This window comes from Lissotriton vulgaris, chromosome 4_1, assembly GCF_964263255.1.
Source record: "Lissotriton vulgaris chromosome 4_1, aLisVul1.2, whole genome shotgun sequence".
NCBI lineage: Eukaryota > Metazoa > Chordata > Amphibia > Caudata > Salamandridae > Lissotriton > Lissotriton vulgaris.
In genome coordinates, this window is record NC_141691.1 from 398,486,714 (window position 1) to 398,511,040 (window position 24,327).

The 24,327-nt window shown below is 41.6% G+C and overlaps 1 protein-coding gene across 3 annotated transcripts in view; it reads right to left on the reverse strand.

Annotated features, from left to right (window-relative positions):
- CHM (CHM Rab escort protein) overlaps nt 1-24,327 on the reverse strand; it is a 980,660-nt gene that overhangs the window by 535,271 nt on the left and 421,062 nt on the right. For all 3 annotated transcript variants that reach the window (XR_015295298.1, XM_086918782.1, XM_086918781.1), the window contains exons 7-8: nt 17,747-17,867; nt 2,648-2,870 (exon numbers count right to left, since the gene is read on the reverse strand). Coding sequence is in view for 2 of the 3 variants with exons in the window: in XM_086918782.1 (XP_086774908.1) it covers nt 2,648-2,870; nt 17,747-17,867 (344 nt within the window). In the remaining variant the exon portion in view is untranslated. The remainder of the gene's footprint in view (nt 1-2,647; nt 2,871-17,746; nt 17,868-24,327) is intronic.

The following is a 24,327-nucleotide window of genomic DNA, read 5'->3' on the forward strand; positions in this document are numbered from 1 at the left end:
GAGGTGGCTATCCCGGCCAGGTTGCGGCTGGTTCAATTAAAGATTTTCCATAGAGTGTACGTGACGGGTCCCAGGCTGATACACATGGGCCATTCAGTGGACGGGCTCTGCAGGCGTGGCTGTGGTGCATTGGCCACCTTCATGCATATTATCTGGGAGTGCCAGGTGGTCGCCTCCTACTGGAGGCGTGTACATATGATCATGAGTGAGGTGACTGGGGTAGACGTGACGGCAGAGGCCCGGCGCTGCCTCCTGAATGTGTGGGGTCCTACTGATTATAATAGTGCACAAACACAATGGGTCACCTTGGGGAACATGGTCGCGAAACGAGATATTGCTCAGATGTGGGGTGCTGTTACAGCCCCAAAGGTGGTACAGTGGAAGGCCAACATGGATTGGTGCATGTTCCGAGAAAAGACGGTGTACATGGCCAGGGGTAAACCCAAAAAGTGGCAAAAGATATGGGGGGCCTGGAACGAGTATAGGGGTGATATTTGCCTGCCGCCTGACACCGCCCCCCTGGGAGAACGACTGTCCCCGTAGCCTATGGCTCCAACATATGTCCTATTAGCTGATGTCTCCTGTATCCTTCCCCCCCCTCCATGGTCTTGCAATTGGTGCTGATCACATTGTTTTTATGCTATTGGGCCTAGCTTTTCCTATGATCGGGCTCTGTTACACAAATGTTTAATTGCCTTGTTTCTTAGCACTAGTTTGGTGCTTTTCCCTTTTTCATCTTCGTTAATTTAAAAAAAAAATGTAAAACCTCAGTACGATTTGGTAATATGCTCATTGTACACCAGCCGATTGACCGATACTATGCTGCCTAGCCTCCGGGATGTAAGGCCAAATAGCTGTGTGCACTGATTTGAAAATAAAGGTTTCCAAAAATTAAAAAATAAATAAATAAATATTAGACAATAGTAAACTAAGTCATGCCCTTCTCCCTTTTTAGAATAAATGGATAAAAGGCACAAGGTGTGAATAGTCAACCGCTGAGTGGGAGGGATGCTTTGTCAAGCAAGTATAGATCTATGCCAAACAGCAATTAAATCAGTAGAAATGTAACGATAAGACATATGTCAAACTACTAAAACTCAAACCATTGACCCACATAAGCCAGATAAACACCCCTGATGCTTGGCTGCAAGGCGTATCCACAGCGCTATGATGTGGGATTTGGCGTTGTCTACTAATATAGTCCAAGGAATAGGACACGTTGTCTTCTTCTCTAGGGTAAGCCCTAACAATGTATACCCATCTCCATCCTATGAATCTTTAAACCACACACACTGATTCAAATAATGATCCAATGTATACTGGTTAAGCACCTTATCTGCATCAAAGTACCCTTCCCGGTTATGCACTAGATACCAAATACCATTTTTAATAAGTGCCTCACATAAGGCAATCCTGATTTTCGTGTAAGTTGGATTAATTCTTCAAATTTACAAAGAGAAACAACCTAGCCTCCTCGTGTTTCCTGTGCTACTAGCATCTTCTCTATTGACCTCTGAATACACATGAGCTACAGAGAGTGGAGGGGCTCCTTGCATCATCTGGATTTCATTTCCGCTCGATCCAACCATGTTTCCTGGAAATCTATATCCAAATTCTGCTGTGGGCTACCTTGCTAATAATTGCATGGGACACCGCAAATGGTAAAAGTTGACAGTTGGCATGCTTGAAAATGTGCTTATTTTGTGCACGTCCTGATTCACAAAGCAAGTGTTGTAATGTGTAACATATCTTGCCAGTCATTACATAGCATTACACCAGACCGACAGTACATGTGTACAATGTTCACATGGATTCTGTAGGGCTCCAAAGCATTTGCATCCCCAATGCACAAAGGGATGTGCCATCTTCTGCATTCATCCTGACATTTCCTCACCCTGTGGCAGTACCAACCTTGCACTAAAAACACTGCACAGACACCAAAAGTGGACCTATTTGCATTGCACAGACCTATACACTAAACCCCATGCGAGGTCTGGCCATTGATTGCTTCGTTTAATTCTCACCCATATTAGGTTAGCTGTAGAGAACACTTTCTTGTATCTGCAATGTAAGGGCTGTCCTGGGAAGTAAGAGAGAAACAGAGAAAGTGTGCGTGCACGTCTGCATGCATGCGCGTGCGTCTGCCCCGGACGCTTATTGGACTCAGACAATGGAAGCCAATACGTAACAGAGTATTAGACTCACCCCTGATACATCCCACACAAATACATGGGGATAGCTGTGGAGAACCCTCCAACGACATCCATGTTTGGTGGTACCAGTCACACATCTGCAATAAGCTCCGCACACCTGCATCACAGATGCAGAGCAGCATTTTGCAAACCTGGCCTTTAACTTTAAAAGGTCTTTGTAGATGCCAAAGTCTTCCTTATCACGGGTGTAAATGCTTGTTATTATGTTCTACTTCTCACACACTTAAGAGATGAAACTTTCTGACCTCAGATCCAACTTAAATTCGTTCTTTTGAAAACCAATCCCTATGCCGCAGTAATGCCTACAAGCTTCATCCACTTCTTTGATCTCAAGCGTTTAATAATTAACAGATCAGATTACATTTTTATCGTCTGTCGGAAATAACATGTAGTTGACAAAAGAAAAAATGAAGAAAAAAAGTTAATATGCTTACCTACAAAAACACTGTGGCATTTCCCCCATTCCATACAACGGGAACAGGAAAGGGTTATTTCCATAGCGTCCGAGAGACAGAAGAAAATGCTGTGTGGCTTTCAGTCCCACACCTGTGCTGGCAGTGGTAGAGACCATAGCAATGGAATGCAGAATAAAATGCTGAAGATTGGGGGATAACTTCTTAGCCTTTAAAAAATCTGAAAACGTATGATCCATGAAATCTGTATGGGAGAGAAAAAGAATTACAATAATGGTGTGGTTTAAGTCTAATGACGGGTACTAAACTCATTTCCTAACCAAAATATGATTTGGAATTAAAGAACTAACAGAGCTGCAATGCCAACACAAGAATTTCAAAAATAACCACGCAAAAGAACCATCACTTTTCATTCACTGCTTTAACCTTGAAATTGTAACATGTGAACGTTGCCCTTACGTTGGTTGAACAAGTCCATAAATCATACATTAAAGTTCCTGGCTCTACCCCACTTTCAGAACATTTCCCTCCCCAATCAGGCACTTTAGGAGCACTTAAGTCCATCCCAAGGTTGCCATTTTGAAAGGAGTGCTTGTCCCCCGTTACCAAACATATATGGTTAATAGAGTTGGGCACCTGGTGGAGTTAAACCCTTATTCCAAAAATACAACATTTAACCCCACAATATAAGAAGCTGATTGAGCGTCCCATATATCTCGATTAGGTAAAAAAGGAACCCATGGGTTTCTTTTGTAAAAGAACTATTAGCTTAATGGTTGTCACTAAAATGGATAATAACATAGCTTTTAAAAGAGTGAGTGTCAAGATGTATTCAGTTAAACTGTGTGGTTGATCATAAAGGTTTAACAATCATTATGTTACAGTATACGTGTATAAATCTATGTCACAAAACATGTTATTATGTTATCAGCTACGTTTGCCCCACTGTAGCAACAGAGCTAATGTTCTTACAAGTTTAAACATTTATGTATGGAGAGACTAGAAGGCATTGGGCTTGCTAATAGTGTATATATTTGTATTTAAAAAAAATAAACATTAGAATAAATATAAAAGCAAACACTATAATGAAGATTCATGGCTCTTAAAAGCTTAATCATGCAGCTGATTTAACCGTGTCTGTGATGCACTCCTGGCCATCTTGCACAGATCTTGCACCAAGCATATTTTGTTTTTTGGAAGAACACGACAGGAACAACAGTGTGCACAACTGGGGTGCACCACTCGAGCCAAAAGGCTTCAGGCGCAACCTAGTGAGAGAACTCATTTCCTGAGACACCGGTGCTGGTGGCAATAATGGACAAAATATGCAAGATCTTGCGCAATGTGAAAGGTAGAGCGAGTTCTTGTGAGATCTAGTGAACACCTGGCAACCATTTTAAAGAAATGATGCTTGTTAAAATATTCAGTATGAGTACCTTTACTGGAAACAGTGGGGAATAGTAATCATGAAAAAAATGACTACATGAGTAATGATGGAGCATATTTCAACAAAAACACTTTTTAATAAAAATATGTAAAAGCCTATGCTTAAATATTACATATATTAAATGCCAATTTTGTAGTAGGCGGAAGTCTGCAAGGGAAGTAAATGAGTGCTGATTTAAGTTAGCCAAACTGGTGATGTCATGTTAACTGAAAATAATGCATTAACATTGAAAGGCCTGTTTTCCACGTTGTACCGTTATTTTCCACAAGATATTGTCTCTTTTTTTGCTGGTGTCGTAACTTTTCAGAAGCCTTCTGTTAGTTAGTGAATAGACATTTGTTTCGTATTAGACAGCTGATAGTGAGGTTTTCACCTGGAAGAGAGGAGCGACAGGAAGGATAACTCATGAGCGAAGCATGTGCAATGCAATAGGTCTTGCATTGACAAGGTTTCAGCTATTTGCAATGTAATAACAAACTCGCGCAAATGCGAGACCTATTGCATCACTAGCACCTATGTGGCACTTTCACATTTTTGAAGGCCACACCCCTTTCTCCACACCCCTTTCTTTAGACAAGCCGTGTCTAAAGAAAGGGGTGTGGCCGACATTAAAGTGTAACCGCAACATCCGGGCTTTGACCAAAAAGAAGTATCTGTTTGTCAAGTTAACAAACAGGTGTTTTTAATTTTTTTGGGTAAAAGCGCCCATGCTCGCTATCACTTTAATGTTGGCGAACACCTTTCTTTAGATGCAGCTTGTCTAAAGAATAGGAGCGCTGCCTTCATGAGTCTGAAAGTGCTGCATGGATGCTAGTAAACGAAAATTAAAAAGTAAATAAATAAGCACAGCCGCTATACTTAAAATGTACCACACTACTAAAATAAATAAATTAAAATTCACGCACGCGCATGCCAATAGTACATAAAATAAAAGCGGGCAGCGTGCTGCGAGTTAGTGAGGGGACTAGAGCCAAATCATTTAATAAAATAGTGCTCACAGCCAAGATAAAGCAGACCATGTAACAACACAAGTGAAAGTTCCAGTCGTTATGAGAGGTAACAAATGCAGACAAGACGGTACCAAGGAGGGACTAACAAGCCTAATAGTGAATCGCAAGGCGGCATTTAGGAAAGACAATGACTCAAGCCAATTAAAAATATGGGTGGAGAGTGGGTGGAGCGTCAAGTCTATACTCCACTACTGCATATCTCGTGACAGAGCATGCGCTGCCCAGGCTCGACCTAAAAAGCGAACAATGTGAGTTGAAAGACAAGAGCAAGAGGGATATGAGTGAAAAAAAGTGAGAGAACATGACAGGTATGGAAAGCGGGGAGCTGGAGATAGGAAAGTCACATAAGAGAGAGATGGAAAAGTTTCAGGCTTGAGAAAAAAGTCACATGGGACACAAAAGCAGACAGCAGTCAAAAACACAAAGTGTGAATAAGGTAAAATTGTGCCAACAAAAACGAAGAAAAAGTGAAAGATTGAAAGGGACAGATAAAGAAAAAAAGCAGACGAGTCAAAGGAGTGAGGGAAAGAGAAACTGTGACAGGCAAGCAAGAAAAGGAGAGACAAGCAATTGAAATTGAGGAGATACAAGGCTAAGGAAGTCCTAGACATAGAGACTGTCAGACTGCAAGTGAAAATGGGGGGTAAAACAAAAACAGACAAAGAAGGCAAGGAAAACAATGTAACAACGCTTAACAAGGAGAACTGTGGAATGGAAATATTGAAGAGCAACAGAGTAAGAAATAAATATATAAAAATAAAACAAGAGGGTGAAGAAGAGAATACAAATTTTTCTGCAAGAGTCAAAATCAGATACTCGGAGAAAGAAAGAATGCATGGATATGTCAGAGAGATTAGGAGGTTTGAGAAAGTGATTGATGGAGATTTTTTAATTTTTTTATTTATTTTAAAAAAAATCTTTTTATTAAAGGTTTTCACCTCATTTTACAGTATTTTCCAATACAGCACAAAAATTATTCAAAACATAAAATCATACTCACTCAAGTGTTTTCCAAACAATAGCAAAAAATTTGATGTAAATCATAACATTAACAATAAGTACTTTCTATCTACTCCTTTCTTCTCCTAATCCGACCGTGGGTATCCTTCCACAGTTCTAACTATTTTTCCACAGATCTAATGGTTGCCAGATTCTTTCACCCAATGCTCTCGCCCTCCTACCCTTCCTTTCGTAGATAGCTTTCTCCAAATTATATGTGGAGATCAACCTTGCTATCCACGTTTGAAATGTTGGGGGAACCCTGTCGAGCCATGCCCTTGCAATTCCAATTCGATACACCGCCGCTACCATAAACAGGAATTCTATATGGTGGTCCTCTGTCCCTCCCGACACTCCTAGGATTATTAGATCATCCGACAATTTGCTCTTAATTCCCAGTGAGTTCTCCAAGAAATCCTCAATTGCCCCTTTTAGTGTATGTAATTGCGGGCATTGGCGAACATATGAACAATGTCCGCCTCTCTTGCATCACAACGTGGACAGGTGATTCCTGTGTCTCCACCCCACTGTGCAATTCTGGCTGGCGTGTGATATAGGGAGTATAGTGTTTTATAATGTTGCGATTGTAATGTCGCAGAGCATAAAACTGTATGCCCTAAATCCAAAGATGTCTGTAAATCCTCCAAGGACGCGCCCACCTTCTCCACCCATTTGGTAGCGAATTTATCTCTATCATCAGTTTTTAGTATATACAATTCTGCATACAGCTGTCGAATTGTACAGTGGTTCGTCCTCTCAAAATAATCCATAATTCTACTATGCTCAAACCCTATTAGTCCACCTCTTTTATTTGCGAAATAACTTCTTATCTGTAGATATTTTAAAAAGTTGTTCCCCATTATCCCGTATTTCGTTTGCAAATCCTGAAATTGTCGAATCATCCCCTCCGCGTCCAGTAAATCTCCTATCTTCTTGATCCCCTTATTATCCCAATCCTTCACAGTTGTGTCCCTGAATATGTCCTGTGGCAGTAAATGATTATTATACAAGCGTGTGTAATAGTTATATCTGCCTATGCCAAGCTTTTTCGCCACCACCTTCCAAATATTGTATGCTGCACGTAAAGTCTTAAACCTAGTATGTTTAAAGTAGTTGTAGTCAACAGTTTTCAACAGGCCATTCTCGGCTTCTTCCCCACCAGTGCTCTATATACATTCGTGCAGCCTAATCTGTCAGCTTGATTCTCGTTTCCCCCACCACCTAATAACCCCTGGGTATACTGCAAAACTGCTGCCCAATAATAGAGCCTAAAATCCGGGGCCTCCCATCCCCCCTTCGCCCTCGGAAGTACCATGTATCGATACGCTCTTCTAGTCTTCCCTTGGGCCCAGATCAGTCTTTCAAGTATTATTTCCAGTTTCCTGAACCAAGACTGATCGAAAGACAATGGGATCGCTCTAAACAGGTACAGAAATTTCGGAAAAGTGATCATCTTAATAACGTTTATCCTGCCCATTAGTGTCAAGTGTAAATTGTGAATCCTTTCGGTATTTCTTTTTACTTTATCTAATAGTGGGTTCATAAGCCCTACTAGATTATCTAAATCGGTGGTCACCTTTACCCCTAAATATGTGGTTTCGGGGACTATTCTAGTATCTTGGTGTATTGTGTACTTATTTTGCACAATCTGGGTTTTGCCTTTATTAATCGAAAAAAACCTGCAATAATCCCATAATCATAGGCCTCCTGCTCTATTTCAGCTATCGCTCTCCCTGGCTTTGGTGTTATGATAGCTACATCATCCGCATATGCGAATAACTTATACTCACTTTCATGCAGTGTAACTGGATAGATATTAATATTGCTTGCTAGTTTTCTTAACAATTGATCCAAATATAAAGCAAACAACAAGGGCGAGGCTGGGCAGCCCTGTCTGGTCCCTCGTCTGATCTGAACTGCCTTTGTGTAATTTCTGTTTAATCTTACCCTTGCTGTTGGCTGTTCATAAAGGGCCTGGATTGCCTTGATGTAGCCCTCGCCTATCCCAAACCACTCCATAACCCTTCACAAATAGTCCCAGGAGACCCTGTCGAAAGCCTTCTCAGCATCGAGAAATATGGCCGCGACAGGGTCTCCTGTCACTTCAGTGGCATCCAGGATGGTAATCATTTGCCTAGTGTGCTGAGTCGTGCCTTTCCCAGGAATGAAGCCATGTTGTGAAGTGATAACTAACCCCTCAATAACCTTACTTAGTCTTTGAGCTAGTGATTTAGAAAAAATCTTTGTGTCTGCGTTTAAAAGAGTGATTGGCCTATAAGACCCGGGCTCTAGTGCTGGCTTATCCTTCTTTAAAATCACTATAATGTCAGCGCCTGCCCATGAATGTGGTACCGATCTGCCTAACTGTGCCTGTCTAAAGATTTCTAACATATTTTCCCCCAGTCGGTCCCAAAAAGTCTTATAAAATTCAGCCGTTATTTGGTCTGGTCCTGTAACTTTTCCCGCTGGTAGTTTATTCACAGCCTCACTTACTTCTTGTAGTGTTAATGGGAGGTCTAGTTCCTCTTTAGCCTCCGGATCTAGTATATCGTGCGGTATCTCTGCCAAGTACTCTGTAATCTTCTCATCTGTATTACTTAGATTTGATTCATATAGGTTGCCATAAAAGCTCTTAAAGACCTCCTGTACCTCTTCTGGTGTATTAACCACATTTCCTAGGCTATCTCTAATTTCCTTTATATCCCCTGCTGATAGGTTTTGTCGCGTGCATATTGCTAGGAGGTGTCCAGCCCTTTCATTAAATTCAAAGCACTTCTCTTTCTTTGCCAAAAAATTCCCTGCCGCTTTCTGTGCCAGACTTACCCCTGCCTCTGCTTTATTCAATTCTATTTCCAGTAGTATCCCCTCTATTGATTCTCGTTTAGATATAGCCATAAGTAATCTCTCTTCTAGAGTACCCAATTCCCTTAGCCTATTATCCATCCTGATCTTCTCCTTCTTAGTTCTTTGTAATGTTTAACTTAGTGTTTCCCCCCTAACGCCGGCCTTGAATGCGTCCAAAATCATATTAATCGAGGCTGTATTCCTATTAACCTCCCAGAATTGTGGAATCCAATCCTGCATATGCCTTATATATCCAGGCTCCCTCAATAGGCCTCTCTCAAATGTCCATGTGCTATTTTTGCCCACACTCCTAATGATCGATGGCAGATTTAACACTAGTGGGTATGGTCTGAAACTACCCTGGGCAACCTTTCTAATTTAGATTCACTCATTATTGATCTTGATATAAAACAATAGTCAAGTCTAGCTACCATCTTGTGGGGAGCTGAGTAAAATGTACTCCCTGTCCCTGTTGGGTTCTTTTCTGCCCATACATCCACTAAGGCATTGTGTAGCACCATGTTGTGTATGGCCTTGCATGTTTTTTTCTTTCATCCGACATAGCGTCCTCTAACATACTCGCCCCATCCAAGCCATTAATGTTAAAATCTCCACAGCATATTATAGGTTCAGGCCATAGTGCGAGTTCTATGTCTAGAAATTCAAAAATCTCTGGTTCATCATCATTAGAGGCATAAACTGATACAATTGTGTAACATCCAGCATGTGTTTCCACCTCCACAATTACCCATCTTCCCTCTTGATCAATCCTTTTCCCTTTTGAGTTTAACAGCCCCTTTTTTAGCTAGTATGGCAACCCCTCTTGTTCTAGTTTCTTGTTTTGTATGGGCAAGAGTATCAAACCCCATTTGTTCCAACAAGAATTTTTCCTTTCCTGTAATGTGTGTCTCCTGCAGGCACATTATCTTCAATTTGAGAATTCTTAGCATGGCAGCAACTTTCTGTCTTTTAACTCCATTATTCAAGCCACATACATTTATAGAAATAATCCTTAATGCCATTTAAATTTTTCTAGGTTTTCCCATCTCGAGCATCCTAGTATTTCCATTCTACCCATGAAAACTCTTAGTGACACATCCTTCTCTCTGTTGTTTTTGTCCTTTTTGTCTTTTTGTGCTAATTTTCCCCAAATTCCAGCCTCCCCTTCCCCCCTTCTGTGCCCCTCCCTCCCCGCATCAACCCCCCTCCCCCATGTCTCCCACCTCCCCTTCCACAGGCAAATAGGTCACGCATGACCTATATGTGACTGCTGTGTGATGTAAAGTCGCCTCTCTCTCCCTCCTCCTGTACCATCTTTTCTCCCCTCCCTCCTGTTCTGCTGCCCTGACCCCTGTGCTACATCTCTATCCTACCGTTAATGTACATTTAACAATCTGAACAATTATCTGTTTCCTCTTCCCTTGTTCATCTCGGTAAGTTCTGTTAAGTATTCTCCTGCCTTTACTTCAGACAAAAAAATCCTAGTGCGACCGCCTGTGATAATCTTCAGCTTTGCAGGAAACATCAAGTAAGACTCTGCCCCTTGTTGCTGGAAAGGAGCTATCATTTATCTTAGCCGTCACCGTCTCTCCACAGTAACGTGGCAGAAATCGGGTCGGGCGAAGAAGGTTACTCCCTGAGCTGTTTTTTTAGAATCTGGTCTGCCTTTTTCAATTATTTCCTGCCTTGTCAAATAATTCCCACAAAAAAACTAATATGGCCCTAGGCAAGTTATCCTGTCTACCATCTTTCTTCTTTTTGTTTGACAATGGGAACCTATGTGCCCGTTGGACTTCTAACTCCCATTGCCATTGGACTTCTGGAAAAGCATCTTTCAGTAACTTAATAACGAATCCTCTTGGGTCCTGCCCCTCCACCCCTTCCTCTAGCCTAAGAAGTCTCACGATATTCCGTCTCTGGCGGTTCTCAAAGTCTTCGATTTTCCACTGCAGATCCTCTGCCATTTTAGTCTGTTCCAATTTGAATGACTGCCAGTCTGTAATCTCGTCCTCGATTCTGCCCGTCCGTTCCTCTACTTGGACCACTCTCTCTTCAACCTCGTCGTATCTTTTGTTCATTTTCCTTATTGATGCTTGAATTTTCTTAGTGTCATGTCTGGCTCTCCGGCTCTTTGTTCTCGCTTCAACCTGCATTTGTTTTAATGTGTTAAACAACATGTCCATCGTAGCATGTGTGAGGCTCCAGATTCCCCCCCTCCTGTTGCTCCACCTTCCCCTTGTAGAGCCTCCTGATAGACACATGAGGTTGCTGAATAATCCCATAAAAGTTTTTTATTAGTTTTATCTGGGGAGCCCCCTCGCCTTGTGGTCGGTTTCCTCCTTTTCTTTGTATTTCTATCATCGGCTTCATCACTCTCCTCTGTGTCTGAACTAATTTCTGTTGAAATTTTGCCTTACTCTCCACTGGAGGTAGTGTCCGACCCTTCGTTGACAGAAAAAAATGTATCGCTATCCCTTTCTCTCTGGGATTCAATACTTGCCAGGCTCCCCCACTTCGCACACTGAAGCTGATTCATATATTTAGCCATTTCCTCCTCGACCTGTAAAAGTGCATCCAGCATCTGGGCATTATTAGTGTTTCCTACCCCCTCTGCCGCTCTGTTTAGATCTGATTCCGGCCCCTGACTCACCCGCTTAATCAGGCTACCGCTCACCTCTTCCAGCTCTCCTGTCTCTGATGCTCCCGCCGAAGACGCGCAGTCCGTAGCTGGGTTTCTTTGTTGCTTGGCAACTGAGACGCTTACGTCCTCGAGGACGGCTCCCATTGCTCTCGCGTCTCCGTTGGCGTCTTCATTGGAGTTCCCTGCCGGAGATTGTTTTGCTGGCGACTTAACTGCTACGTTTGCCGTGGGCCTCGCACTAAAAGACTCCGATAAGGTAGGCTGTCTGAAGGTCGATTCCTTGGCGTCTTTTGTAGCCGCTGACCTGTTGCTTCGTGCGGGTGCGTCTTTATTTTGCCCAGATATTGTGAGCGGTACCTCGTTTCGCGTAGCGGTGGATTTTACTTCTGTTTACCTCTCTTTCTCTGCTTTTCTTTGTTGTGTTTTCTGAGCCATAGTTGGTGCTGGTGTCCCGCGTTTGCTTGGAAGGGGTACTTTGGGGATCGTACCGGTTCCTAGCCGCTTATTCGCGGTAGCCGCTGTAGGCAGTGTTTTCCCCTTTTCCTTATCCGACTTTTCCTTCTTTCCTCGCTGTGACATTTCAATCAGGCTGTTACAGACCACTTTCCAGTGATTTCGCGCAGTTTTAATCACTGTTTTAATCACTGTCAAAGTTCGCTTTTTGAGTCTCGTTTCTGCAATATTTGGCCCTCCACGCTGTGTTACAGCTATCCACAAAAACAACCGCATAGCCAGCGCCGGCGTCGCATCACAGCAGCATCAACGTCCTGCAAGTCGGGAGAGGGAGTATATGCGACTATCCACTACACCCCACTAGCGGCCATCTTGCCAACCCGTGATTGATGGAGATAGGTTTGAGACAGAAATAGAAAAGTGAGTGGGCACGAAAATAAAGACAAGAGGTGGCAGAGAGAAATAACTGGCAGACACAAAGGAAATGTGAAATTGAGAGAAATGGTGACCTTAAAAAAGAGAGAGAGAAAACAAAAGGAAGAATACTGGTTCCTGAGTGAAAAATTGATGCAAGAGAAAGAATAAGAAAGAGTGAGTGAGAGAGAGAGAGCACGAGATGTAGAAGACAAAGAGGGAAAGAAGATACACATAATCAATCAGCTGTGAGACAAAGCAAGACAGTGAAAAACAGAAATGTGCATAAGGCACACATTTCACAAGAGCAAAGGGAAAGCTGGACAAATGGAAACGAAAAGAGAAGGAAATCAGAGGAGTCAAGAGTGAGGAAAATGTGATTGGCAAGCAGGACACAAGAGGGATTTGTGAGAAAACATAAAATGAAAAAGAAGAAACATATCGAGAGAGCAGAAACTCAGAAGGAAAGAGAAACAGATATAAATAGACAGCAAGAAAGAGACAACTTGAGAGTTATGAGATGTGGTATTTTTCAGGATTGAAGATAGTGGCTCACCCGAGAAGCTACTTTCTGATTGGAAAAATGAGGCCTTCTAAGAAACGTTTCAAGAGACATCCCTCTACCTCGCATGGGTTTCAGTTCTGACCTACTCCAGGCGAAACAGTACCATATGGTATGAAATCATCAATGTGTAAAGATACAGACCAGAAATGGACAATGGACTACAAAAATGTAACATTTATTTCACTTTGCAAGCCTGGTAGTGTCCCTTCTGAGGAACCAGTGGCATTCTGGGACAGCAACGTGTGTGCTAATGTTTGACTTACAATGACCTAAGGGGACAATTCTTTGGCTGATCCTACTGCCTTCAAACATTATTTTTTTTGCACATTTAAAAAATAATGTCAGATTGAAAGCGCGTTCATTTACCGGATTAGGTACTAACGTGGAGGGCACTAGCTGGGCAAACAGTCTACTCTTAGTTGCAGGATTAGGAACTCAGATAAGCCACCACAAGGCAGAGATGTTTAGTTATCGCAAGAAGTAAAGATAACCAGACGTTTATTGCTCAATTCAAGAATTAAACTGGTTCAGGTAAACCAGTGTTTTCTGGAAGATGTCGTCTTCTTGGTTCAGTTCAAATAAACCAACTGGACAAACGCACCTGCAAATAATGCTTTGTAAAAGAAAAGACTTTGTTTGCAAAAATGGTGTTATGGTGACTTGAGGTCTTATGATGATAACCGCCCTTGAGCTTTAAGCAAAACATTTCATATCATAGGTGCAAGTCCCGTGAGATGTGACAGTGTGAACTCAAACTGCTTCGTCACGAAAGCTTACAAAACGCAGGCATCCCGGAGACCAAACTATGCAAAAGTCGGGAAAGTGCATGGCGCACTGAATGCAAAAATCGGGAAAGTGAAAGTGTGCATGGCACGCTGGATGTAAGCAAAGCACATCCTGCTTGCAGTAGGGCAAAACTCATTAAAGTAAAAATTGCATACTGACTAAATAAGACGTACAGTGTAACATCAGAAGTAAAAGGGCCAGTCGCCATGGGCGGTTTCAAATGAAGACAAGGCGGTACTAAGGAAGGACTAACAAAGTGATGAAGGAATCAGAAGTCAGAATGTAAGGAGTACAACGACACACGCCAATAAATAATATGGCCAGAGAGTGGGCGGAGTTTCACATCCTTAACTCAATAATACATGCCTCGCAGAGCAGCGCATGCTCGCTGCCTAGGCTCGACCTAAAAAATTGTCTGGACCGCAACATGTGGACGATGTATCTTTTTGATGACTAACGTCTATAGACCATTGTATTGACATCAGAAAACAAGGAGTTTTCTTATTTCCAGGAGTTTACTGAAATCCTATTGAAGGATGGGGGAGACTAAAGAAAAATTTTGCCATCTAGAATATTGTGTGCTTATATCAGGGCGTGTTCCAAGAGTAAGGCAGGACTTTCTGTTGAGCTTTTCTCTTAGGAGGGATTTTTCCCTTGAGCTTCTCTCACTCGCACTGGCTGGGGAATCATCTTGGAGTTTCTTACATTTCTCTACATGAGAGATTGTTTAGCCTATTTCTTTGATGTCTTTTGATTTAGAGTTTGACATGCAAAGGCTTCATGCTTATGCATTGATTCTCTAATCAAAACTCTTTTTTGAGTATCTGAACTGACACCTTATCTACCTTATTCTAATTTAATTTTAGATTAGGGAACTTCCTTTATGGAACATGCTTGCTGTATTATTACCAGAATAATTGTAATTTTAATCAATATCATATTCTTTCTTTATTGAGATATTGATAATTGGATTATATCAACTTTTAAAGCTGATACTAGAGAGATTCATACTCATTGATTAAATTATGGAAAGCGAACACATTGAAAATAAAACTCTTTAACTCACACAAAACTTCCTCTTTATTGACAGTAATGAAAGTATTTTAATTATTTATTACTACGTGTTTTAAGTAGACAATTCTTCCATTTAATTTCTCCTTGTAGACAAATAATATATAAAAATCAAACATGAAGATTGAGATATAAAAAACCTCGCTACGTCAAGTGGTAGAAAGCGGACGGTTTTATGTCACAGGAGAAAAGGTAATGAAATCTGCCCAAGTTTAGAACCGCCTATGTTCATTAAGTCCAAAGCCCACACTTGAAGACTGAAGGAGTCCGCGGTTGGTGCTTGCAATGAAGGAGATTTGAGTATCAATAGGGTTATGCATCACAATTGTTTAATTAGGAGTTTGCCACTGTGCTTAAATTAGGTGTTGGTATTTTGATAGAGATTAACTGAATAATCGTGTCTCAGGATTTGATGTTGAGCAGTTGAAGTTGTTATAGGACTCTGAGTAGTCCAAGATCTTGGGATATTTAAGAAATAATAAGGCGAGGTGTTATTTGTGGGTTCAGGTTTTGTGTTACAGATTTGTGAGGAACCATCAACTGCATAATTGAGATGGGGACCGCAACAAATTGTTGTGCTTGTACTAATATTGATTGGTTTAAGTGGAACCTATTGCGCAAGGGGGAAACTATATCAGAGTAAGGAAGCTGAAGGGTATTTCTGATTGTTTCTTGTGTGATTGAACTATTTTGAATTCTTACTGGAGCAACCAAAAGGTATTTGTTTATTGTGCTACCTTAAAGTTGTAGAATTTGTGTGTGTGAAAAATGTAAAGGAGGGTGAACAGCTGGAAGGAGTGAAAAGGTACGTCAGAGTATGCTACGCTGGGATAGGGCAGTTGGTATGAAGTGCCATGCTGAGATTGGTCAATAAGTCATCAAGTACTATGCTGCGATAGGCTTATGAAAAGAAAATTGAGACAGGATTGGAGGAAGATACGAACGTACACAGAACTGTAAATTTAACAAAAATCTTGACATTTTCTGAATTGATCATTGTTCGATTACTGTGTAATCATGAAATATTTAAAGCTCTTAGAGATTTGATGGGTGGTGATACAGGAGTACCTGTTTGGGAGGGTGAAGCGGCTCCATTGGAAGGTACGCCAGCTCATTATAAGGTGACATGTTTAGGGCTTCATACATATTTGTTGCTTCGTCAATGGTACAGGGTCACTGATAATGAAGGTACACTAACATTTCCACAATATGGCACTTTTGATTTAAAGATTATTGAAAATATTAGGGAAAAATTATATGAAATGAAGCCGACACAATATGAAGCGTTGAATGTTTGGGAGTCGGCACCTCATGCCAAAAAAAAGAAAGGTACCAGAACAGAGCCAAGGGAGCAGTGCAAAACTACACAGATACCCAATGGGAGGAAGGATGGCAGAGATGGAGAAAATGCAGTATTGAGCGAGCTGGAATGTACCCAGCAATAGCATCAGAAAAGACTAAAAAGAACCGAAATCAGGGAAATGATAATGAGGAAGTTGTGAGACAAACTGACGCTGAACGTGATTCTGGGGATGACATTTTAGATGCCTTGTTATCCTAACGTCCACCACCATATAAGTTACAACTGAATATGGCTCTTTTCCCAGCATACTATTACCCCACATGCTGTCACAACAACCGCGTTGTGACAACGCAAACCATTACCCCGCAAGACGTTACACGACTTGCGGCTGGGGGGGGGGGGGGTTGCTGGATGTTGGAATAGTTAAATTTACTATTGTCATTTGCAAATGTCATTGCTTATCCCAAAACAACATTCAGGTAGAATGCACATAAGAGATTGACATAGGACTTAAACCCGTAGTCTTGGAAAATACATGGTCCTGAGAGTAAATGTATCTTTCTTATGCGCGAAGAAAGTCGGTTGGAAAAAAATGAAATGAATGGAGTTAGCTCCTGATCCTCATGTTGTTGACCAGATTCAAAAGAGGTCTAACATTACAGTGTGGGCTACATATTCATGAACCATGATCGCATATATATATATATATTTTTTTTTTTAAACATTTTTATTTGCATTTTATTATAGAACATTACAATCACGTCATCTTCGGTCATCACTCCCATCCCTTCCACCCTCCACCCACCCAGCATCACAGCGTAAATCCCATCCCTTTCAATCAACCCGAGTACTTTCTGTAAAGCTCTTTGCCAGTTTGAATCTGTGCCTCCTATACATTCCATCATTCGGTACCTTTGTTCCCCCGTGCCTAGTGGCCGGGAGCAGTCTCGCCTTCCCTCCACCCCCATATAGATAATATGTACAGGGTCGAGTGGCCATGCTGTGCCGTTCAAGGGCGTACGTGGGGTGACCGGCCGGGGCATGAAGCCAGTCATTAACCGGGGCTAGGTGTTCTGCCCAGTAGTAAGCCTCAAGACTCAGAAGTGAAAACCCTCCTCTATACTGATGGCGTTGTAGGGTGGTCAATGCAATTCGCAGCTTTTTACCCAGCCACAGGAAAGTTCTCATTTCCGCGTTTATTTTATCAAACACCTTTCGTCGAAGAGGGTAGTACTCGTTTTGGTGTGCGTACAGGAACCTCTGTAGCGTTATCATTTTAAACATGGCCGCTCGTCCTAGTATAGTAAGAGGGAGCAGCCGCCACTGGTTTGCGTCTTCTATAAAATTCTGTACTATCCGTTCTATATTCCGTTCGTAGGACCTGCTGGTATTCAGTGTCACATATACTCCGAGATACGTAAACCATGATTGCATATTTGGTAGGCATTTTGGATCTGTGTATAAAGTGGTAATGTTGAAATCTAAGCCAGGAGGGAGTGCGGTTTAAAAACAAAATAGGAGTATACGTACAGAATATAGGTTAGAAGCATACAGACAGCTTCAAGAAAAGGAGGAACAGAATAGTACCTTGGTATTCCTCAGGGTGCTGTTCATACTCTGCACAAAAGGTAAGAAATTTCATTAGCATTCTCTTTTCCACCATTGTCAGCTGCTTGCTGTTGAAGACATCAGCTCTTGAACATGGTACCTTCAAAATATAAACATATCATTTTTATGTATCGAAGTCCTAAGAGACATACTCATTATATTTGTATAGCTTTGTAGACCCAAAATTACCATTTGTTCATACTGATTACCCAACCATATCCCCGTTTCCCGACATAATGTGGTGTAAAATTGCAGTTATCTTTAAGAAAGATTTCAAATGCGATTTTGAACATCTACCCTTCCCTAATTGTGAGCCTGCTCTCTTTAAGTTGTCTCTCTCCCCCAAATTCACTTTTTCTGGTGTACTCATTTACTGCCCACCTTCCTCTTCTTTATATTGGACCTCAACTCTCACGGACCTCATCGCTCCTCGAGTCACGAAAACAGCTAATTTTTCCCTACTAGGAGATTTTAATCTCCACCTTGAAAATAAAGCTTGTAAAAACAGCTTAAATCTTATTTCTGATTTGGCCTCCTTGAATATTCACTTAATAAACTCTGGTCCTACTCATGCAGCTGGGCATTTCCTCGATCCCATTTTCTCCTACCTAACTGAGATCTCTTGTTCCCCTTCCTTATTAAATTTAACCTAACACTTCCACCACACCTTTCAGTATTTTCCAGTTCACCAGTCTCACAAAGTAGAAATTGGAAAAAGCTAGATATAATTTCCCTTAATACTGTTTTGGACTCCAATCTACCTTGTTCCTTGCAACAAGTAAACCAGCTATTAGTCTCAGTGCAATACTGGCTAATTGACTCACTAACAAAAAAAAGGACAACCATCGACCACGTGCTCCATGGTTCAATGAATCGCTGAAAAGTGAAAAAACGACCTGTAAAATATTGGAGAGAAAGTGGAGAAAGAACTACACTTCCTTATCTAAGTCCATCTACAAAAATGCCTTAAAAAACTACCATTGTAAATGCTACTAATTGCTCCAAGACACTTTGCAACACTGTCAAGGAACTTGCTAGTTCCAAAACTCAAGCACAACCTCCTGCATTAACCAAGCCCAAATGTGACGCATTGGCTTCCTATTTTGTTAAAAAAAGTAGATATAATATATCAAGACATTGTACTGAAACAGGCAAAAAATGCCCCCGCAGCTCCCTCGCCTCAACTCCCCTCTTGATAGCACACACCCTTTCCTCAATTAAGCAGAGACACCGGCTCTCCTTGACTATTCTCTTATAATCTGGCCTCTACTTACTATAGAAAGCTTAAGGAAACTCCTAAATAATATTAAATCCGGATCTCCAAATGATCCATTACCTGTTTCAATACTAAAGCAGTTGAGTTCCTTCTCACTTTCTATGATAACGGATCTCCTCAACGCCTCATTGCAAGAAGCCATCATTCCACCAATATGGAAGCATGCTATGATCCATCGCCTTCTTAAAAAAGCTAATACTGACCCTGATATGTCCAGTAATTACCGTCCTATATCTCTACTTCCCGTCTTTTCAAAGATTATTGAAAGACATATTCACTCACACCTTACGCAGTATGTATCAACACATGGACTTCTTCAACCATCCCAATCATGCTTCAGAGCTGGATTGTCCATCAAAACCACCTTACTTGGGGTCACTGAAAACATACGTCATCACCTGGACAATGGAGACAGCGTTGGGCTCATTTTACTTGATCTAAGCGTCGCCTTTGATACGGTGTCCCATACTGTATTGATAAACACATTAAAATCACAGGGCATTGAAGGACCTGCTTTAAGTTGGCTTATTGCCTTCTTTTCAAAGCGTACCCTTCAAGCCTTCTCACAAATAGCCTGCTCTGAAATCCACTCTTTTGCCCATGGGGTGCCACAGGGATCCATCCTCAGCCCTCTGCTATTCAATCTGTATGTAAGACCACTGGCTGAGGTAGCAGAAAACTCTGGTTTATCCCTTTTCCCCTACGCCGATGATTCTCAAATACGTTTCTCCCTTTCCTCACATAACACAAACATTTTCTCAAACTTAATGGAGAAAAAATTGAGAAATTGGTTTTAGGAAAAAACAAAGATCTCTGGAACCCCCTGCATTGGCCTTGTAAAATGGGTCATCTTCCGTCCCCCTCCCCCCAAGTGCGAAATCCTGGCATCATGATTGATGACCAACTCAGCATGCCTCCCAATCAGCCAAAGTCGCAGCGACTTGTTTCACCATTCTTAAATGGTTAAGGAAAACCTGTTGGATGCTTCCAGAATCCACCAGAAAAACTGTAGTCAATGCCCTAATTACATCTAGGTTTGATTATGGAAACATACTCCATCTAGGCTCAAACAAATCTGTAGTCCATAGTCTACAGATTGTACAGGACGCTGCTGAGTCCCAAAGTTCACTTCCATTACTACCTACCGACGCAAGGTAGATTGGTTAAAAGTCGAAAATCAAATAAAATTCAAGGCCCTAAGCTATATGCACAAAATTAGATTTTGCTGCGCTCCTCGATATCTTTAGTCCTTAGCCAGTCCCTACTTCCCTCATCGAAATCTCCGCTCTGCTACCCAAGGAAGGTTCATCATCCCCAAATACAAACTAGCCCAGATGGGTGGTAGATCTTTCTCCTACCTTGGCCCCTCGCTCTGGAACTCATTACCCCCAGCACTCCGAAATGAGACGTACTATACCCAGTTTCGTACGTCTTTAAAAACCTGGCTATTCAACAGATAAACTGTGTTGTCTTATTCTTTTCCTCTGAGCACAGTTTCTTCCTTTGCGCCGGGAAACCCTTTTTGGGTAGCTCTAGCGCACTATAAATTAAAAACTAAACTAAAGATTTAAAACTAAAAAAAGCACTAATTAGAGGATGGACTGTAATGTGTACCTTGGAGGAATGCACCTTATACCAATGACAACCAAATTACTTGAGAAATGTTTTTTTTTTTTTGCCTGTTGATTAATAACTATGCTACACCTTCTCTCTTCTCTACTGCCCTTCCCTACTTACACACATAACTATCCTCACCAATTATGGCATGCTTACACCTCTTAACCCCTTGCTCCACCTGTAAACACACTGTGCTCCACTTTTCTCTTTTTCTTTCATTCTTGTTCTTCCTCCTCTTTTCCTCTTTCTCTCCTTCTGTGTCCCTCACACACATCTGATTTCATCACACTTGATTCCATCTTAACTCTCAACCTTCTTTCCCCACTCTACACCTCTTTGAATACATAAACAAGGCACATATGACTTTTGGGTTAATCATGGATTTATAATGTACAGCCTTGAGAAAGCCCACGGCCAATTAGGCGCCATGGGCAAAACACATGTCGGCTGTTTGTTTCTTCCTTTTTGCGGTCTGTGAACCTAATCACCCGCACTAAAAATAAAAGGACAACAAATCAAGAAATGCGTTTTTTACGACATCACTCTTAAATCTACAAATATGAGTGCATCTTTTTTTTCCTCTAAAAAACCCCCCCGGACAAAATGACCATACTATGTGAAAGGCTCAGCTAAACTAGAAAAGAGAAGATATTTCAACATTGCTAATAACTGTATTAAAAAAAAATGGTAACACACAAGCTTGTGCACAAGAGAATCACAACATTAACTGAGGGGCAACTATTAACTGTCACGGATAAATTAAAGGTCTGTTATGTGGCTCTCATCTGTAGAATCTTCATCTACATTGAATTACTGATTTCAAATTTGATGATACATTCACAATAAAATCAAGAGGTAAGCTCGCTTTCAAGCTGCACACAAACTTCTGAATGAAAACACCAACCTCCCACCTTACCAGGAAATGTCATTCATTAAATCAGTCAATCTGATGTCCCTCTCTCTGTATTTTCCTGCCCCAGAGCCAAGAACAAAAACCCATTGGCAAAAGTTGCAGATGGCTTTGACCTGAATAATCTCCACGTGTTAGACCTGGCACCTTGACGTGAGTCTCCCTTCCACTTTTTGCTGATGTGCCTCAGATGTTTTGCTGGTGTTCGCTGCTCAGGGCACTGCGCGACGACCAATCTGTGCCGCAGTGCAAGTGCTCCCAATGTAAAGTGTATACGTGTAATTGATTTCCATGATTGGCTTATTGGATTTACTGTCAGTCCCCAGTAAAGTGCACCAGGAGTGCCAGGGCTTGTAAATACTGATACGGACAAAGGGCCTGCAGCGCGGGTTGCCCCACCCACAGAAGCCGCCTTGTAAAATGTGTCTAAAGGTCTGCCATTGCAGAACCTGTGTGCAGTCTGGTACTGTCATGCCGGCTGGGTAAGTACATACACTTACCAGCCTCTAACCCTTCCCTTTACTTCATATCAGTCACCCCTAATAGTGAATTACCACCATTCTCGTTCTTCACTATTGCAAGGCTACCTGTTCTCGTAGGCCAGAATGGGCTGCTGCATTATTACACTCTACAATCCCAGTAGACTCAGGGAACATGGTAGGAAGTCAAGTTTGGTATGCCTGAACCCAGAATAATAAAATACTTCTTTTAGTAAAGTTTATTTTAATATCCTGTGTTTGCAACTGCTACTTTTAGGAAGTTTTTTTTAATGTAACTAGGTTCTACAGGGAGTGGGCTGGACCCTTTATAACAGAATAAATACAAAAACTGCCCGCCTCCCACTTGATTTCCAATGTTATTTTCAGGACAAAACCAAAAATTTGTTTTAGTTTGTATGGGTACCTTTATTTATACCCCTATGATTTTTCAATTATTTTTTATAAACTCTTTTCAACAAATTTTGTGAATGAAAAAGACATGTATACATTCAATATTTACAACACATAAACACAGTGCATTGCATAACTATTAATAAAAAAAATAACATCAACATCCTACATACACAACAAATAATACATCACAATGTGTTACCAGAGATGGTGAAAGTGTCAGACAGATAGGCGGGGTGCGGGCTTTGATGGTTTCATGAATAATTCACCTGGTTTTAAGATGGTGTAGACCAGCAGGAGTCGTCATTGGAATTTCATTAAGATGGGCGTGATCTGATCATATTTTTTCAGGCCCCGGATGAGATGTGTGTGGTATGCAGGATGCCTTTCCAGGGGGGCAGTATGGAGTGTGGGAAGCAATGGAGAAGAGCATTTCCACCATCCAGATAAGAATTTGGGGGCTTGCACAGTAGTTTTGAACTCAGTTTCTGGGACAACAATGTTGCATTTTCTTTAATAGAGAAAGCAGGCTATGTCAGGTTTTTTTTGGCAAGGTGTTCTTTGACTGTGCGAAAGTTAGGGTTTGAAGTAAGCAAGGTCCATGTAATTGACAAGGTTTGTACTTTTTATAGTTTGTTGTTTTTGGCAGATAACAAGAGTTCTGGCTTGCTGGGGTGGAGCTTCATGTAGGTGCTGACATCCAGATTTGGATGAGCGGCAGGACCTGTCTGAAGCACTGGATGAGTAGAAGGGACTTTCAAGTACAGTTGAATAGAGTCGTCGTAATGATGCAGTTTGTTGCATCAGAAACCATCTGAGAGTAGAGCCTCAAGGGACGTCATGCAGAGGATGAAAATGACAAGGACAGTGTGGGACCCTGGGGGAGTTACCAGAAACTTCTTCGAATTTGAGGGCAGCCTGTACCTACAGACCCATGGTACATCTTTGGGTAGTACCTTTGCCCCTAGTCTGGCGGGTCTGCACGTAGGAGCATTTGAGAACACCAACATTTACAACAAGGGGATCCCATGGTCTAACAATATCAGACTGTGGCGAAAACTCATCGACAATGTCTTAGTGATCTGGAGAGGTGATTAGGACTCAGTCCAGAGGTTCTTAGAGTGGCTGAACAGGAGGAACCCTCTACTACACTTCACTTCCACAGCAACAAATACAGAACTACCATTCCTGGATCTGGTAATAGAACCAAAAGACGGAAAAATCTCTACCAGGATCTACCAGAAACCGACGGCCAAGTACTCCCTCCTCTCCTTATAAAGCTTCCACCCTAAAGCCCTCAGGGAATACTTACGTGTAGGGCAATTTTTCAGACTCTGGAGCAACGGCACGGACATAACCACTTTCAGCCAGGTGGCTGATCTTCTGAGAGAAAGACTACACAGTAGAGGATACCCAAAAAGAGTGGTAAAAGAAGCTAAGAAGAGAGCTGAACACCAACAGGGACAACCTATTAGAAAAGGTGGAAAAACCTACCATTAACAAACCAGTATGTGTAACCACCTTCAATACAGCCTCACACCATATAAAACGGCTGATAATGAAAAACTGGGACACATTACACTCCAACTGACTGGATGTGGAAAAACCTTTGTTCTTGATTAAAAGAAGCGCACATTTATGAGATATCCTAGTCCACACTAGACCCTATGTCATGAAACCAACTAACACTCAGCATCCAAGGGCACTACCCCGTCATGGAACATACAAGATGTGGTTCATGCAAGGTTTGTCACCTAACAAAGAACATAAAAAGTGTAGATGTGGGTTTACAATTTCCTTTGGAACAGAGGAAACACACTAATTGTAACTCAGACCAACCACATTTACCTCATTATATGCTCCGGTA